General features: G+C 46.5%; 1 protein-coding gene across 2 annotated transcripts in view; it reads left to right on the plus strand.

Annotated features, from left to right (window-relative positions):
* Positions 1-319: 319 nt before the first annotated feature.
* Positions 320-17,888, plus strand: part of kremen1 (kringle containing transmembrane protein 1) — a 63,699-nt gene continuing 46,130 nt past the window's right edge. For both annotated transcript variants that reach the window (XM_084551459.1, XM_084551460.1), the window contains exon 1: positions 320-676. In XM_084551459.1, coding sequence (XP_084407585.1) covers positions 598-676 — 79 coding nt within the window. In that variant the 5' untranslated portion in view covers positions 320-597. The remainder of the gene's footprint in view (positions 677-17,888) is intronic.

A 17,888-nucleotide genomic window follows, 5' to 3' on the forward strand; every position in this document is an offset into this window, starting at 1 on the left:
AACATTCTGTTACCAGACACCACAGGACACCTTCAGAAGGCCCATGTCCATTCTCTGATGAGTCCCAACTGTTTTGGAGGCAACAAGGGAGACCTACACAATATTAGGAAGGTGGTCATAATGTTATGCCTGATCGGTGTGTGCTTTAAATCTATATTTTCTACTTGACAGACTCTGCAGTTCTTCGGTCCACCTTCCAAACCCCAGCGCCACCCTCCCCTCTTCCTCCTCCTCCTCCTCCTCCTCTGTTTTTTTTTCCCTTGCTTGCTGCTTCCCCAGCGCTGCTGCAGGTTGAATCCATTGCTCCTATTTCCTGTCACATGGTTTTGGAAATCGGATCCCTGCTTTCTACTATCTGGTCTCGTCTCTGTGGTGTCAGTGTGGAAGTGGCTATAGGACCTGCCTTGAAGTTCAGGGACTTTTAACGCCGGCCAAACCTCCGAGTCCTGCACAGACTCAGACAGCCAGTCAACCAGCCAGTTAGTCAGACAGACAGACAGTCACACAGCCAGTCAGTCCACCAGCCCGCCGGTCTGCGCATCCGTCCGTCAGGCTGCGCTTCACCTGAGAAGCCAGTTCGGACTCTTCGGTCACACCATGGATTCCTGGACCGTCACCTCGGCTCTTCTTCTCGCTGGGCTTATTTCCACCGCGGCTTTTGGTCATTTTGACACCGGTAAGTTAAACTTTCCCTCTCGCCTTTTTTTTTTTTTTTTCTCAAGAGGAGATCCAACAAAAGCGTGCTGCCGATTGCGTCTTCAAAGTTCCTCTTTTCTTTTTTTGTTTTGCGCGCAGGAGAAACTCTAATTCTGTTTTATTAGAAAGCGCACAACACACACTAGAAAGTACGTTTATCCTAATGTTATGGTGCTGTTTTCTTATTCGGTTACATCGACCATGCCACTGATTGCAGCCTCAGTAACTTCATTCATAGTCAGTCGTCTTGGTCCGAATCCCACCACCGCTTCTACTACTACTACGGGTGTATTATTACTAAACTGCAGGAGTAAACTATTTATTTGGGAGCTTTTACAAATCACAGGTCGCCTCTCTTATTCAGTTTGCACCGTGAGCGGAGCAACTGGTCCGATCGGACGCGCCGCCGCCTCCTCCACACCTATACGGTTAAAGTCTTGCGGTCCACACCGAGGGCTGTCCAAACGCGTCCCCGAGCCCCCAGCGACCAAAAATCATCCCACCACAGGGTTTGCTCGCGTTAAACGGATCATTACAGATCGTATGGGGATCTCGGTCGTTTCGGTTTTTGTCACGGGGTAGAAGGGAGGGAGAGGTGGGGGGGAAACTCGGTTCTTTTGAGCCAAACCAGCAGCTTTTACGCACTCGAGTCTCCAAACGCACCCCGCGCTTGCTCGCTTGCTCGCTTGCTTCTCATCCCGTGTTTACCTTTCCTGCAGCCGCCTGTGGCTGAACGTTATGGCCTGTTGAGTTTATTGCATTTCAACTCCCATGCCAGAGTCGTGGCGTTTTGTTTTACTTCCATCACTTTGTGTTGCTTTAATCGAACCATTCCGGCATCTATTCCTCCCAACTTTGATTGCACTTGAAACCCTCTGCCCGGTCATCTGATATCATCCATTTGCCATCCTGTTCAGATGAATACGCAAGGGTATGCCTGCGTCTATCTGCAAGAAGTTAAAGCTCTAAAGATCCCCGGTCCAAAAAAAAAAAAAATGCCTCTGCAGGAGAATATTTAGTTTTAATGTGAATATCTAATAATGATGACCACACAGACCAGGCTTCTCCTCGCTGTAATTTGCGCCGCGTTTCATGTCGAAGCAGCAAATCCTCATGCTTTCCTTTTTAATTTTTTTGTCTCTTAATTATACCCTTGGATCTCAAATTAGAGGGTCCACCATCTGGGCTAGTGCGTAAGTGCTCCCATGTGTACCTATGTATTAACAAAGTATTTAAAGCAATGGTATTCCCCCTCATAACACTGTGGAGGAAAAAGAAAAAAAGGAAAAAGGAGGGGGGCCAAGTTTATGTTTAGTATAAATCAGCTAGTACAGTAAAACAATAATTTCAAGTGTCTACAAGTAGTCGGGCTCTTGTTGGAAATGTGGAAATGTGCGGGGTGACTCATGCTGTCTTAGCCGGATCACGGGTAGACACGCTTAATATGTTTGGACTGTACAGTTAAAAGGTCAAACTGGATGTGAAACCCTAGAGAACGCACCGTGGAACCCTTCTCTCATTGTTATTGGGGCTTCTTCTATTACAACACCGCAGCTTGTTGCTGCTAAACGTCTGCCCCAGAGTTTAGTAGCAGAAAACTGCTCGTATATATGTTAAATGCAAGTGGTGGGCTTTCTCAGGACGGTCTATCGAAGCAGATGGCACAGCAGAAACAGGCAGAGGGGGCTATGTACTCGACTGGGCTGATGTGTCCGGTTTTGCGTGAGAAAGAGACAAAGGGGAACATCCGCGATGCTAACGAGCAATACAAATCTGATCCTGTGCAAATATGAGTTCTCCAACTGAGCGGAGTTGTCCCTTAACCGCCGGGACACGCAGCAGCTTTATTAATGTTCCTCCAGAAAGCCAGCTGCCGTTGCCTTTGTGACAGAGCGTCTAAAACAATTACCCCGTGGTGCTCTGACTGTCCTGGTGGGCTGCAGCTTTGCATCAAGTGTGTTTACAGCAGAGGCGTTTTTCATGCAGAGACATCGTTACGCGTGCACACGAGAGAGGAGGGATGTGAGGTTTGGAGACGGCTGTAGGAGGCCGGGGAGCAGTTTAAGTGCCTTTATGCAACCTGTAACACGAGAACTGCACTCCCAGTATGGAGCGGTGGTTCACAGCTGTCTCTTACCTGTAATTCGCGGGTCCTCCCCGGCTTTATAAAGAAACTCGTTCAGACTCCCACATGCTGTTGTGTCTGCCTGCGGCCCGCTGTTGCTCTCTTGGCAGCCGCTCAGGCCCTTCACACAACTGCACACACACAAGCGGAAGCTAAATCCCGTCAGAGCTGTCAAGATGAGGCGTAATTGAGTCGGTTTATAAGCCGGTAATGATGTAGCTCACGGTACTGGTGTCCTGAACAAGCGTGTGAGCTGCTCAATCAGGAGGGAATTATTTTGGATCCGGATGCTTCTGGTGGTCCGTGACCGGTCTCGCTGACGGGTTTATTACAGGGCGGCGGTGAAACTGAGAGTGACCACGCGTGTGTTTTTGAACCGTGCATCAACCCTAGTGTCGATCCCTTGAAACGCTCAGAGGCAGGGTGGGTGAGATGCGTGATCCGTGCAGGTGTGACCCCGTAATCTGTTTCCCCTCTTGGTGTCAAGGACAGATTAAATGAGTAGTTTAACATTCTGGGAAATGCACTTATTTATTTTTTTATTTTGTTGCTGACAGTTACAGTTTAGCCGAGATTGATGCCAGTGTCATATCTGCCTATGAAGCAACAGTCAGCACTTGCCAAGTTGCTGATTCATTTCGTTTTTTAATGGATTAAACAAAGAAAATCTAACAGTTGTTCAGAGTTTATGGCTTTTTGGTGGTTTTGTTTTACCCTCAGACGGAGTCCGGCTACATTTTAGCAGGGAACAAGGGACTTAAAAAAAGCATTTCTTTGATTTAAAGGGTAGTATCAAAAAAAGGTTAACAACAACTCTGCTCCCCGATGCCACATTTTTTTTTTTTTTTGCAGTCAGGCGTAAAAGCAAGGCGTCCAACAAGACCACATAAAGCGAGCGGAGTTACAACCTGCATCTCGCTCTCGGTCTTTTTTTTTTCTCCTTGTACTTTTAAAGGAAAACGGTTCCGGTTGTGTCAAGCTGAGGCTGGAAAAGGGCAGGCTGTGACATTCTGACATTATGGTATGTGTGAATCAGAAAAAAACATCAGGTCAGCATCAGGCTGCGCACGACCAGCTGAATCTTGGACGGATTAGAGAGGTGCAGTTTGGGTTTTTCTGTTTATCTGCAGTCTTTACTGAACTACACTTGTGTGAAATAACGTGCAGGGTGACACTGGGAGGGTTTGCAAAGGCCAATGTTTTTGTACACCGATCAGGCATAACATTATGACCACCTTGTGCCTCCAAAACAGTCGTGACCCATCAGAGAATGGACATGGTCCTTCTGAGGGTGTCCTGTGGTGTCTTGCAACACAATGTTGTTAGTGGGTGGGGGCTTTGAGGGGAGGGGCCTCTGTGGATCATCCCACAGATACTTGATCAGTTTGGGATCTAGTGAATTTGGAGGCCAGGTCAACACCTTGTGCTGTTCTTCATGTTTTTTTTTTTTTAGTTGTTCCTAAAGCGTTTTAGTGTGTGTGTCTGTGTCAGGCTGCATCCTGCTGGGGATGGCTGCTGCCATCAAGGAGTGTCATTGCTATGGGGTGGGGGTGCCTGGTCTGGTCTAGGTGGGTGCTCCATGTCTAAGTAACATCCACATGAATGAATGCCAGGTCCAAAAGTTTCCCAGCAGAACACTGAATTGTCACAAGATGGTCAATGTTATTCACTCCTCTATTCACTATTCATAATGTTGTGGCTGATCGGTGTGTAGATTATCAAACAAACGAGACATTTCCGCTTTTTCCTTTCACTCACTCAACACTGGCACTGAAGCACTGTAGCCGCCGAATCGTTTGACATGTGGATGACTGACATGAGTCGCGTGTTGTGATTTCCTGCTGCAGAAACTGGCAGCGTCCTGTGGCGCCCGTCAACCCGCCTGCTTTCTGACTGACTTCCGATTCCGTCCGTCAGGGCGCGGCGGCGGTGGCCTGGACTCCGCCAAAGGAGCGCGGCGCTCGACCCGAGGTCTGAGCGGCGCTGTCGTCACAGTCGACAACGTGTTTTGAGACGCCGTGTAAACTCCTGAACTCTGGCAGCTCCGTCGAGTTTGTAGCTTTTCAGCGCTGGCAACAGTTTTGCAGCTTCTGTGTTCACTGGGTTGATTGGTGATTGATAGGAGCCTTTAGCACAAGGCTCATTTTCAGAAGCTTGGCTCGACGTCGAGCCAGAGTCCAATGCTTGTGTGTGGAAAAGAGAGCGAGGCTCGTTTCAACATTTCCGTTCAGGCAAGTCCATTCATAGTGTGTTTATATTTGCTCTAATCAATGAAAAAATGACTGAAAACTGCTGAAATGTATCTGTTGCAACGAATGCAAGCACGTAAAACTCCCCAGTCTTTCGGATCTCCTCAAGAACTTCTTTTATCGGGCCTCCTTGGGGCTCCGATCTGATTATCGAGTCTGCGAAATGTAAAACAAGAGCTGTCCGGCGAGCCCGAGGCGACGTCTTCATTCGGTTTACAACGATGTAAATCAGAGCAAAGCGGCAGATCCCCGCAATTAATACGACCTAATCTCTGTATGTGCGAGCGCGTTCAAATGCGAGGCAGCTGCGGCCGTCTGGAGTCTCTATAAATTTCCAGAGTTCCTGCACGAGGTTTTAAAGGGGCCATGTCAAGTGTCAAACCGAGAGGTCTCACATCTGCCTCTCGTATATCCCTCACACACACACACACACACACACACACAGTTAACCACACACATACTGTATAGAGCACACACCACTGTCTGTCTCCCAGTCACCGTAATCCCCTCTCTCTCTCGTCTGAGTCTTCTCTCGGCTTGTAAATGCAGCCCATACACTGAAGTTTATGACTCGGCTCTATCAACCTCTGCAACCCCTGAGTCAGAGGGATCTTTGTGAGAGAGAGGGAGAGAGAGAGAGAGAGAGAGATCATCTGCTCTGGAAAGATAATAACAGACCATCCTCAGACGCTTGAAGGAACACGAGCTTGTGTTGGCAGAGGTGGTCGCGTCAGAGGGCCGGTTTTTGAGGGGAGACGACGGCGGCGGCGGTGGAGGCGGCGGCCGGGCTGCTGAAGACTTTAACATGAGGGCTTCTCGGTGTGCCTCTGTGCCTAGTGTGGGGAGAGTCAGAGGGCATTATGGGAAGTGGGCGCATGGGGTCTGGGTCTCAGATGTGGGCGCTGTGGTCCCACCCCCACCCCCCCCACCCCTCCCACCCCTCACACACACACACACACACACACACACTTTTCCGGTTCAGAGATGGAAACCTCTACTTCCCTGGTGAGCTTCTGTGCAGCAGACAAACCACTTGCGTAGATGTGTGTGTGCTGTGCAGTTCATGTGTGTGTGCTGTGCAGTTCATGTGTAAAAACCAGTGGGAGTTTTAGACTTCATCCAGGACTTTAGTATTTAAGTAAGTGTTAATTCAATGAGAATAATAAGAGGATCTGAGTCAACGGAAAGAGGCGAGTATTATTTAAAACTACAAAGCCTGCGTTAATCTAATCTACACAGACGATTGGATCACATGGAAGGGTTTGTGCGCAGCGACAAGCTGACGGAGAATTATCATCCGGTTCTCTTCTCCCCTTCGCACAGTTTCAGCATCATTTAGCCCATTGTTTTGGTTTCTGCAGCCCTCAACTCCATTGTTTCGGTTCACCCACATTCACATCGGGACATGAATCATCGGACCACCGACACACACTTTTAAAATCAAGTGTAAACGAGTTCCGAGGCTACTGGTTGCATAAATAGGCAAACGTTTCCCAACACGTTTGATGGTCATAATACACCGATCAGGCATAACATTATGACCACCTTCCTTAAAATTGTGTAGATGTCTACCTTGTGCCTCCAAAACAGTTGGGACTCATCAGAGAATGGACATGGGCCTTCTGAGGGTGTCCTGTGGTGTCTGGTAACAGAATGTTGTTGTGGGGGGCTTTGAGAGGAGGGGCCTCTGTGGATCATCCCACAGATACTTTATCAGTTTGGGATCTAGTGAATTTGGAGGCCAGGTCAACACCTTGTGCTGTTCTTCATGTTTTTTTTTTAGTTGTTCCTAAAGTGTTTTTGTGTGTGTGTCTGTGTCAGGCTGCATCCTGCTGGGGATGGCTGCTGCCATCAAGGAGTGTCATTGCTATGGGGTGGGGGTACCTGGTCTGGTCTAGGTGGGTGCTACATGTCTAAGTTTCCCAGCAGAACACTGACTTGTCCCAAGATGGTCAATGTTTTTACTTCTCCTGTCAGTGATCATAATGTTGTGGCTGATTGGCGTCGCTTATCAAACAAACGCTGCACAACCGTATAGAGATGTTTCTGCTTTTTGCTGTCACTCAAAACTGGCACTGAAGCAGTGTAGCCGCCAAATCGATTGATTTTCTCCCCCTAGTGGTGAAAAACTAAACTTAAACTCCTTTAATTGATATATTCGTCCCCAGTGCAATCTGTTTATTATTTTCTGTGTGCTTTGTATGAATTTTGCCAAAATGCTGTTCTTGAAATGACTGATCCTGACTTAAATGCACCAACTGTACTGACCGTAATCCTCCCACTACTCAAATCTAACGGCGTTCATTCCCAGCGTAAAGAACAGCGAAGAGGTGTCGCTTAATTTGAAGATCATCACATGTACCATCATCTAGTTATTTGGAAAAGATGAGCATCTTTTCAGAACAATGTGCCATCTTTTAAAATGTAGGGGTGGGCCCACATCATGTGGCATTTATTATCATTGTGCTAGTTTGGGACCTGGCCAGTGTTTTCATTCTTCAGCATGTCACGCTATCTGTAAAGCTATCTGGATGAGTGGATGAGACTCTCTCTAAGAGGAAACACAAGTTTAGGAGCTGTTGCTCTGGCGTTTGAAGTAAGTCCCCTTCCTTTCACTCAAGGGCATGCAAACGTGTCTGCATCCATCACGGGACGGAACAATCAACCAGGAAGACGTGAGGTTGCTTTTTTCGGAGTGCACTCTCTCATCAGTCATGAGAGAGGAGCGACGCGGCTGACAGATCGACTATCTCCCTAAAACTTTCCTGCGCTTCCTAAAACTTTAAATGTCCTGTAGGTCGCGCACGGGTCCAGTCGGTGACAGTAAACACCGGGCCCTCTGTCCGAGCTTTGTGTTGCGTCCATGCGTAATGAGTCACACACCAGCCCATATGGAGCCCTCATAAATCTTCAGTGGAACGCACCGAGAGGTTTAGCGGGACGACAAAAGACACGAACAAAGCCCCTGCTACACATGCTGACTTGAGCTGCAGCAGCCGTTAAGGGAAATGCTAAAATGCTAGCTTGCACTATGCTCTATACTGAAGTGGGTACTACTCCGTCCCAAAACAGATTTACAAAGATCAAAGCAGTTCCTTTAAATATGATGGTGTATGTATGGTTTTTAACAATAAGGTAGATTAGAAAGCAGTTGTGTCTGATTATTTAAACCTGCGCGTGGTGGTTTAGTGAAGGCCGCAGTGACGGTGGAGATAGATGAGGAAAAAAAAGAGGCATTAATGTTCATTGAGAAGCCAGACAAAGAGAGAGCAGAAAGTTTGAAATGGGAAAAAATGGAGCTCAGTATTACCCTTTTTGCCTATTGCAACAACAATCCTGATACCCAGCGTGTCTTGACATGTGAAGGCAGGCCGTAGATTTGAAGTATTCCCTCATTTGCTTGCCTGAAAGGAAGTTGAATTTGGCTCATATTTTAAGGAACAGAGGAAGAGAGAGGGGAAAAAAATAAATAAATAAAAGAGAGACATGAATGCTTCTGTGTCTGCTGCCCTGTTCACTTCCTGTTGACCTCTGGGTGGTGCCCCGCGTAGGTCAAGCTGTGGGCGACGCCCTCGTTCTCCGATGCCAAGGGACCGGACCGCCCATAAAACCACCAACCGCTAAGACGCAGAAACCGACCTTGTTATTATAAACACAATCATGCTTATTACCGTTCCACTCTGATTCTCGTCCTGTCGTGTTCAAAGGCTTACATTCGTTTGATTGAAGTGCCTCTTTTGCAACTTCCGCTCGCTGCAACCCTTTCATTTTTCCTCACACCTTGTGCAAATCACCACCTGCTCGGGCGGTTAGTCGAGGCGTCCCGGCATGCAAATACGCCCGGGCCGCTTCCAGATCGAGGAGTTACGACTGCGATGGCGGCGGCGGCCCCCCTCGCAGGTGACGAGGTGCGACAGATGTGATGTAAAGCACGTCCCCAAATGAGGCTGGATGTGTCACGCCGGTTCCTGATCCGCGGAGGCGGCCCCCGTTTAGACAACATGGAATTAAGCTGTCAGGCTGTTGCCGGCTGTACACAACTGTCAGCCTCGAAAGAGATAAACAATGTTTAGGTGGGAGAGTGCACTCATGTGGTCTGAAGGGTTGGTTTGTGAGGTTTGCTGGCTCAAAGGTCAGCCGGCGACCGCTCGGACATGTCGGTTTTGGACGGAGGAAAAGTAATAGTCTCGTCATCCCTAACTATCTAGACTCTTCTCCAAGTTTCCCTCCTCCCTCTGCTGCAACTAATTCATGTTTCTCCTCATTTTAATACTATTATGCATGAGCTGTGTTCCCTAGCCTCCCCGCGTACCTTGACATTTGCGTATGCATGAGGAGACCCACTCCAGTCAATGCCGAATGACATTCTTCCTAAGCTTTCGCCGGCGCTCTTTGCAGCAGCCCGAGCCCATCGGCTGGAACACGCTCCAGGGGAGAACAGTAATGAAATACCATAGAGCCTCATGTTCTCCTATGAATCCTATTAACTCTCCAACAAACAATTGTTTTCATTATCAAAACTCAATTTAATTCACAGAGAATGGAATTTTAAAGGAGGCTTTAAGGTCCCAGGGAGGAGGTGGCTGGCTGACGCATGAAAACATTACACAAACTATAACTATTTCTGCCTCAGAGTTGGATTTATATAATGACGTGAAGTGAGCGTTATCAGCTCTGGCTGTGCTGATAAAAGGGTCTGCAGCGGTGCTATTCTCCAGCGGCGTTCCCAGGCTGATGTATTGTTTCTGCATTTCAAGGAGGAACGGGACAAAAAAAATGTAAAAAATAATAACGATTCGACTTTAGCTTGATTTGTTTTGGTACAGAGACAGGAACCGCTCCGGTTTCCAGAGACAGGAACCACTCTCGGTTCCTGTCTCCCTTTTTGAACACACTATTAATAAATCTTTCAACAGGGCACGATTGAGGTAAATTAGCTGTTATTCTTTCTTTGATTCAACATGTTCCAAACATCTCACCAGGGACTGGTTTCCTTTTTGCAAAAAGCGGACTTTCAAAGCAACCATGTATTTTTGTGGTGTCACATTCAATTCAAGAGTTTTGAGAAGCGAAACCAACAACATAACGGGAGGATATTGAATTGCTACTGTGTGAGACATGACCTGTCCGGCGAACTTTAGTTCTTTTTATACTGCAGTTATGCTTGGGCCGGGGCCACTGAGGTCTGAGCTCCACTGCGGTGCAGTGATGGCAACCACTTTAAATAAATGGAGAGTAATTTTGCTGCTGAGCCTCGGGTTCTGGTCTGTGTCCAGCTGCAGCAGTTTGTGGCCGAAGAGGCAAATTGTCGCCTTTCCTCCGTCGCAACGGAAACGCCCACAGGCGGCACTGATTTGACGAGGCCCGAAGCAAGTGGACATGGTTAAGTGGACAGAGCAAACATTTGGACAAGTGAAGGGAGCAGCTAAGTGGACAGCAAGCAAGGGAACAAAGCCAGCAGTGGACAGAGCTAAGAAGCCGTGACAGGGAAATGTGCAGCGGTTCAGAGAGGTTGGGCACCGTGTTTCGGTGTGGTCGTTTAGCGAAAGAATATGGATGTGTACGTCCATTAGCTGGAGCTGTGGTGCTCTGGAAATAGTTGGAGCTTAACTCTACAAGTGCAGAGGAACATCTCAGTCAACCGTTGTCACAAACAGCCATTGTCCCTGAAGCCGTGGAGCCGGTCATATCCCATTGCAATGCGAGGCCCTTTGAAAGAGGCTTGAAGTCAAAAGGGATGTAACCCAAGTCGCCAAGAGGCCCTGATTTAGTTGTCTGTCCTGCGTCGAAGGTGAATACGGCGCTCAGAGGTGAATACAAAACGGGTCGGGTCTCCAGCAGCCTACGTGGCACCAGCCCACGACCCACGCCAACCGAGGGGTGGTCACACTCGGCCGATGCCATGAAACAGAATCCATGGCCCTCAATAGATCCCCCGTAATGGATCCTCTTCTCAGGGAGGCCACTGGGATGCCCCCTGTCTTTTACCAGAGCCATCTGGTTCCCAGTATTACTGCTCTTCCCACAAAAAAAAAAAAGGATCGCTTTCACAGTCAAGATCAGGAACCGGAGACGTGGCTGTTTAAAAGGGGTCTGATGCTGAACGCCGTGGTCCCCTCCGTACTGGCTCATTGTGCTTTTGTTATTGTGTCCTTGAAAGTGCGCTCAGTTGCAGTTCATCTGACAACCTTTTTGTGATTTCATACGGGAGAAATGTGCTCGGTTTGTTCTCCGACCTGGTCAGATCAGATCACCAAAAGAGAGCGACTCAAACACGTTGGGCAAAAACAGGAGTCCAGCTACAAATTTAAAATGAACGTGCACTTTGATAGCGATCACAGATTGTCGTAAAGCCGACAACAGGCAGTAAGGGACTCAGCGGGGCGAAGGATGAAGGTGAAATCTGTTCTCGTAGCTCAGCAGAGGACAGTTCCTCCACGATGGACGACGCATCGAAAGTGTAAAGAAAATCCAAACATGCCACAGAATGCCGAGGGAACAGACCAATGCCTCCATGTGTAGTTTACTAAGACAGACAAAACAAACACGCTGGGGCCTTTTTTCTGATGTATTTACCACTCTCTCCAAACGAGCGCGCCGGAGAGTCATTGGATGCAGATGGGTGCATGTTTGCGCTCCACACATGGAGCCTGTTAATTCACCACTGCAAGCTACAAGTAAAAGTTGCTCAAACCTCAGCCTTCAATATACATTGTTGCCATGTTTGGCAATGTCAGAGGAGCAAACAACCTCCTCGCTGTGATTTAAATTATCCTAAAGCTAGAATGAATTGCTGTGTTTCGCTCGGACGCTTGATGAACTTAAGCCCAATATCCAGTAACCAGGCGCTTCCATTTCTTACGGGAAATACCGAAAAGGGGCCTCAAAGCTGCCAATAAAGCTCAGTATCCTCAGACTGACATGGTACCTGGCCTCAGTTGTCGGATTAGAGAATACCAAGACAGACGGAAAGACGACTCGTTTTGCTTTAGCTAGCTACATCTGTTCAGTACGGTTGCTAATTTTTAAACGGGTGTTCGGGATTTTCTCAGTTTCATATCAGTAGGATACCTTAGACTTGGGGAATGTGTCATGGGCATTTTTCACCACATTCCGACATAGAGACTTGAATAGTCCAATATCTGAGCAATGACCTTTTGCAAGCACTAGTTTCTCGTAGGACCAGTCGGAGTGGGAACTACATCTGGTTAATGGAAGCTAACGAATAGGACGTTCATTTGTAAATTATTTTTTAAAGTTTAGAAGTCCTAAATGAAAAGCTTTAGCTCTGTTTCAAATTGGATTATAATAGTTGGTATTATAGTGTATAGCGTGCAATTTGAATTTGTAATGTATTTGTACATATCTAAAATTGCGTCATACCTAAAACTATATCTATACTATAATTCAGAGCACCTCTTGATCAGTGTTAAAGGGGAACTACTGTTTTTTTTTTTTTTTACAACCTGGACCTTATTTCTGGCATAAAATACGATTGTTTACTCACCCATATAACTTTTGTTATCAGGAGATATTTAGATCTGCGTATATCCATGTAGTGGGAGTGAATGGGGCACCGAAACGCAGCCTCTAAATAACGCATTATCTGCCGCGAAACTCGTTCATTTCACCAATATGTTGTTATCGTATGCTAGTGCTATTCCCCGTTGAGTCTGGAGTTGGCTGTTATCATCATCCGGGGTCTGTATATCAATCTACAGACCCCGGCGTTTCGGTGCCCCAGTCACTCCCACTATATGGATATACGCTGATCTAATTATCTCCTGAAGGAATACAAATTACACAAAAGTTATATGGGTGAGTAAACGATCGTATTTTATGCCAGAAATAAGGTCCAGGTTGTAAAAAACTGCAGTTCCCCTTTAAGTCTAAGACAGAGCTAAAACTGATATCTGATAAAATGTGTGCCTTCTTCAGTTAACGAGACTGTTTGCCATTTGCCTGATCTGATCTCAGGCAGTTAACGGTAGCCTACCAAAACCAGAAGGCTGCCACGAGCCCTGTGGCTACATAACAGGTGGAAGAATACGACATTTGAAGGCGCATCACCCTGACATTTATGCAGCCTCTGATACGGCATGTAATCTAACCATGAAGCTAAATAAGTCTCATCTAAGTACTTGCTTAAGATGGACTTGCTTTTTTGCGCGACATGAAATTATTGCCTTCTGACGTTTTACTGACACGTATTTAAGCAGTGTAGAGTAGAGTGTATAATAGATTGGCATTTAGCAAACTAGAATTGTCCATAAATGTAGTTCCTGAAATGAATCCTTCTTGTGTATAAGTCCCAATACAGGGCACGCACATTATGTGATTTGACCCTCGGCCCGACCCGTAGTTTGGGAAATCAGGAACTTTGGCTGGCAAGCAGAAACAAGCTTTCCCCCGAGCAGAAGCCGATAAACAAATCTCGGCTCCAAAGCCCCGCCAGATGGCTCTCCCGACGACAACAGAGCCACCTGCATTCGCTGTCGACCCGAACCGAGCCGCCGCCAGACCACTCTAATCCCAAACACCACCCGCTGGGACGCAGCTGATGCAGAGACCGCTCACAGGCAGAAAACACCAGTGTAGACGTAGCATCATTTTGGAGCATGCAGTGCCTTTGAGGTTATTCTGGACAGTATTTGTCATTGTGTTGCAATAATAATAACATATATTTGCATTAATAAATATGAATTTCTCCACTGACAAGATGATAAATATTCCTAAACTTAGGTTCAGAAAAGATTTATAAAAAGTGCGTTTGTGTTAATGTATAGAAATCATACAATTAATCGCGATAAAAATGTTAATCGCGATTAATCGCTCTATTATATAAAGCTACTGCAAGCAGGAGGTTAATTATTCTGAACCTGGAGGTGAAGCAGATATGAGTTTACTCACCCCCAGCTGACACTTATTTATTCAATCAGTTCAAGATTAAATGTTGTTTTCTTGTGTCAGTGCTGCCAAGAAAAATCTCCACAACAGGAAATAACTAATCAAAACAGCAGAGAATAAATAAAATAACTACTAAAACTCTCATGCAAGCAGAAGCAAACGTGTGTTCTGTCGGGAGAAAGCAATAAAGGATTCTCAGCAACTTCTGCACCCCGGCAGGCGACTGATTCAAATGCAAGGGGCGTGCAGTTGATAGTTCCCGAAACTGATTTACTTTGAAAATCAGATTTTCAATCTTTCTTCTCTAGAGGGGCTGCAGGCTCTTTTGTCTCTTGTTATGATTCATTCATTCAAAAAGGGATGCATCACTGTTCTGTTTTAATATTAGAGTTTCGATGGGCTATACCCACAGATGCTCCAATTTAAATCCCAACTCTTTTAAATCCCAACTCTTTTAAACCTGAAGAAGTTGCTTATATTTTTATTTTTATTTTTGTTTTTTCAACAATAGTTTTTATTTTATTTTATTTATTTTAATTTAAAATTTAGTTTTTATTATTTTTTTATTTTTCAGCAATATTCTTTTATTTATTTTATTTATTTTATTTTATTTTTTATTTTTCAACACTTTTATTTTTATTTTATTTTATTTTATTTTGATTTTTTAACAATCCTTTATTTTTATTTTACTTATTTTTATTGTTTTTATTTTTATTATCCAACAATTATTTTTTTTTATTTTTATTTTATTTTATTTTTATTTTTACTAGCGGTTTTCAACAGTATTGGTTTTTTTTTATGTGCCACTGAGCAACTGTGACCAAGTAATTTCCCTTGTGGATCAATAAAGTCCAGAAAAAGTCTAAGAAACATCTTTATGAAACTACAAATCCAGTTGCCCTTGTTTACCATCTTGTATATTGGACGTACCCTGACCTGGGTGACTGAGAAACTTCACAGACTTATGTGTGGGTGTTTGTTTTGGTTTGGTTTTTGCATTAGCAGGGCAGGTTACATCAACCTCTCCCCTAAAACGGAGACCTTTATTTATCCCTGTCAGACCTCGTCTTCCCTAGACCCTGTAATCACACAGGATCTCTAACTGTGTGTGTGTGTGTTGAGTGGGGGGTCTCTAATGGCTGCGCACAATCCTCTGCAACAGCACCGACAGAACTTCAGCTCAAACCACATATAATTTACATTCCTCGGATACCAGCTAACCTGAGCACAAACAGGACGATCGAAAACAGGTGTGTTCAGCGGGAACCCTTATGCTTCTCTTTCATGGTTCACCTTCCTTTGAGGTGGCTCTCACTTTGGCTCAAGGTGATTTAACTTGCAGGGCAAAGGGCATAAATGCGAGGTGCATGCACGCCGTGTTTAAATCACAGCGCTGTAACGTAGGAGCCGCACGGAAAACATAAAAAGAACAAAATGCTGAGGGCAGGCGGGCGGGCAGGCAGGCAGGAGATGAGGCGAAGCCGTGGCGGCCGCACAGCTTACATAGCGCCGCCGCAAATTGATTAGGGCCTTCGGAAGATTGGTGTGTTGTCAGGAGAGGAGTTAAGCAATTGACGGACATGCACACTTAAACGCGCAAACATGCTCGCTCCAACACACACATCCTCAGTGGGCGACATCTAGAAGTAAAGTGATGAGTGGGTGAGAATGGCATTACCGAGATGACACTGGCCCCGCCACTGTGGAAACAAAGGAGCCTGTGTGCATGTGTGTGCGAGTGAGTGTTTGCGAGTGTGTGTGTGTGTGTGCGTGCGTGCCCCTCCTTCCCTCCACATCAGATCCATCTTAAAATACTGTGGCTGCTCTTGCTGATGAAAATTGCCCCCTTTCATTCTTACTGTAAGTGCAGCTATGGGCATGAGGGGTGGGAGGAGAGAGAAGAAAAAGAAAACAGATCTGGAATGATGTGGGCTGGAGTGCAGATTAATGCATGTTTTCGCCGCTGCATATGTTTGTCGGGGCCCTTTGACGGCGCGCCGAGAGATCGTTTTACCATCCATTTACAGGCAAAACAAAAGGGGAGAGAGAGAGAGAGCGGCCTTAAAAACACCCCCATGTGAGCCGTGCATGGCCATTAGCAAGAGTGAGCCATCATGACCGCTGTCACAAGCCGTAGATCCTCTTTTTTTATCAAAGGCGGCTTGCGATGAGGAGCCCATATGGGGATGTGTTATTTTCCCCCACAGAAGACACGCATCAGCGGGACATATTTTCTCTCCCTTAAGCCCTGATTCAGTTGTTTGTTTGCTGGTGCTGGGCCCCGGCGCGCAGCTGCGCCACAGAGCTCCTCTGGAATGAGATTTGTTACCTTCGTGCTCGGGACCTCTGGCGTTGGGGGTCTGTGTTTGCTATTAATTTTACGGGCCTGGTGTGCGCCGGGGCCTGTCTGCAACGTGCAACGCCGGGAAATATGAAACAAACCAAGTGCTCACTTCACTGGTGCTGTGCACAAGAAGGAGAAAATCCGGGTTAACAATCTGCGGTGTCATAAAAACGGTCTTTGTCCCACCCTGGCTCGCTCTCTGTTTTCCTGTCCTATTTCCTTCTCTGCCTAATTTTGCTTCCCCGGCCATCACTCTTGTCTTTCACAATCCTTCCTCTGGTCTCAATGCACTGCCCTCATTTGCAGTTCAATTTAAGACGGATCGATCCCAGACACCCTAATTGCGCACCCTGGAAAGATCTGAACTCTCAGTCCGTCTTAGCGTCTCTGTCCTTTCGTTATAATCCTCCCTTTTTCCCAGCTGCACAATTTGCAGTAGCAGGTTTAGCGCAGGTTCAGTGGCGTGTGTTGAATTAACCGGAGATTGTGTGCGGTAAACTACGGGAATCAAGGACAGTGTTAAAGGTAGCAGTAGTAGTAGCTTTTACCATTAGGAAAGATGGCTTCTTCTTCTTTTTTTGGCACATGTCCCGCTTGACATGGAAGAAGGAAATGTTAAGCCACAGGGAGGTGACTGAACAAACCCCCCCCCGATCCGAACATCCTGTCAGGATGGCCGACGGGTCCCTGATGTCCATATTTTGCCAGCGGCTTTTTCCCTGGATGTCCTTTACGTCACTGTCAGACTCTGCAGCTCATCAGTCACTGCCTGAACGTCTGCCAAGCGAAACTAAAAAAAAAGGAAAAAAAAAAGTGTCCCTCCTCGTTCCATCATTGTCCAGCCAAAACTAACCTTGCCCATCTGCGCTGCGGTTTTGTCAGAAGTCCTCTCTGCGGGGCTGCGGGGGGGAAATCCTGCAAAGGTGGACGATGTTTTATCTGCCTCGGTGTGCTTTGCTTTCACAAAATCACCCGAGACCCAACGCTTCGGGGCCAGCAGGCAGCCTGTGGCAACAAAAAAAAATAAAAAATGTTAAAAACTTTTCCATTTTTGCAACAAGCAACTTCAAACAGAGGAGATTTTTGGCAGCGCGTTTAGCCCACCACTGGCTCCGGCAGATTAGACTCTTTCCATGGCGGTGCTAAATAATAGGGGCCGCGCAAAAAAAAAAAAAAAAAAAGAGATGGGGCCATGTTTTATAGGTGCAACCCGGCAACTTTGGCAGGGAGTCCTGTGGGTCTGTGGCTACTGTGGCAGTGAACTCGGGGTAAGGGGGAGGGAAAGTATGGCGGTGATGGAGGCTATTTTGGGACTGAACGAGGCCGGGGGTTTATGGCCTGGTTATCTGGGGCTGCAACCTCCGACAAAAGCCTGAAACGAGAAGCAAGGACTGTAAAACACCATTGAGGAGGCATTGTCTGCAGATTTGTGTAGTTTAAGGCCTCTGTCCTCATCACTTGGGAGGCACTCATCCTTTTTTTTTTTTTTTCTCTTTGCACTTTCATTGACCCTCTTGCTCGAGGGCGCTTTTAAAAACCCTCTTATAGTAGAGGGGGGGAACAGGGA

This window comes from Chelon labrosus (genome assembly GCF_963514085.1).
Source record: "Chelon labrosus genome assembly, chromosome: 9".
NCBI classification, from domain to species: Eukaryota; Metazoa; Chordata; class Actinopteri; order Mugiliformes; family Mugilidae; genus Chelon; species Chelon labrosus.